Raw genomic sequence first — 910 nt, 5'->3', positions numbered from 1 at the left:
CGGCCCGTCCGGCGCCGCGCAGCGTCTGGCGCGCCGTCGGCGCCCCAGGCGCTGAATGCCTCTGGACGTCGGTGAGGGAGCGCCGGGCCTCACCCTGCCTCGCTCAGCCTGCTTTCTGTACTGCAGTTTCCCCGAGCCTAAACCAGGCCCCGCGGCCCCGCTTCCTGGCCCAGACCAGAGAGCAGCTCCCGGCCGGAGACCGAGAAGGGCGGGGAGGAGCCCACACATCCTGCCGCTCTTGGGTGGGGGGAGGGGCCCGCCGTCCTCCTCTGCTGGCGGCGGCCGCTGATGGGCACCTGCCCTCCACCCTTGCCCCACCTGTTCCCTGGCATTTCTTCGGCCACCAGGACTAGGAAAGTTAAAAAGAAAGCCCAGCCCTGCTCCCCTCCCGGTGCAGCAGGAGGGCCACCCCTGTTGAGGCCTCAAACCCCCTTGCTCCAGGCGTAGATGGTGCGGCCTGCCCTTCCTGGGGCCCAACTTTCTTCGTCTTCACGGAGTCAAAAGGGGTCCTCCCTCTGGGGTGTGTTGAGGGGGAGCCCCAGAGGCTGGCGAGGCTACAGCCCCTCGGCGGATGTGGATGGAAGGCGGTGTGAGGTATCAGCCACTCTCTCCTGGGCAGGTGTGATCTTTCTGGAAAGCAGCACTTGGTGCACTTGAGGGTGGTCTTGGGATAGAGGTGGGGGGTTTGAGGAAATACTTTCATGTCTGTCCATCCCCAGAAGCTTGGTTCCTTGGAGTTCTCTTCCATTCCATCAGGGCCCCCAGGAGTCCCTGGATGGCTCTGTCTGTATTTTCCCTGGAGAAGGTGGCACTGTGGAAACCTCCAGACAATTCTGAGCCTAGCCGGCGCGGTGGCTCAGCCTGTCATCCCGCACCTTGGGAGGCTGAGGTGAGTGGATTGCCTGAGCCC

The 910-nt window shown here is 64.4% G+C and overlaps 1 protein-coding gene across 1 annotated transcript in view; it reads right to left on the bottom strand.

Moving 5' to 3' along the window:
• Nucleotides 1-910, bottom strand: part of SELENON (selenoprotein N) — a 27243-nt gene that overhangs the window by 17747 nt on the left and 8586 nt on the right. Inside the window, exon 3 of the mRNA XM_021706482.1 lies at nt 94-349. Coding sequence (XP_021562157.1) covers nt 94-349 — 256 coding nt within the window. The remainder of the gene's footprint in view (nt 1-93; nt 350-910) is intronic.

This window comes from Carlito syrichta, unplaced genomic scaffold, assembly GCF_000164805.1.
Source record: "Carlito syrichta isolate Samal-C Ts95f unplaced genomic scaffold, Tarsius_syrichta-2.0.1 Scaffold315639, whole genome shotgun sequence".
Classification (NCBI taxonomy): Eukaryota; Metazoa; Chordata; class Mammalia; order Primates; family Tarsiidae; genus Carlito; species Carlito syrichta.
Note: the sequence above shows the minus strand (reverse complement) of the source record. Positions and strands in the feature narration are given on the sequence as shown.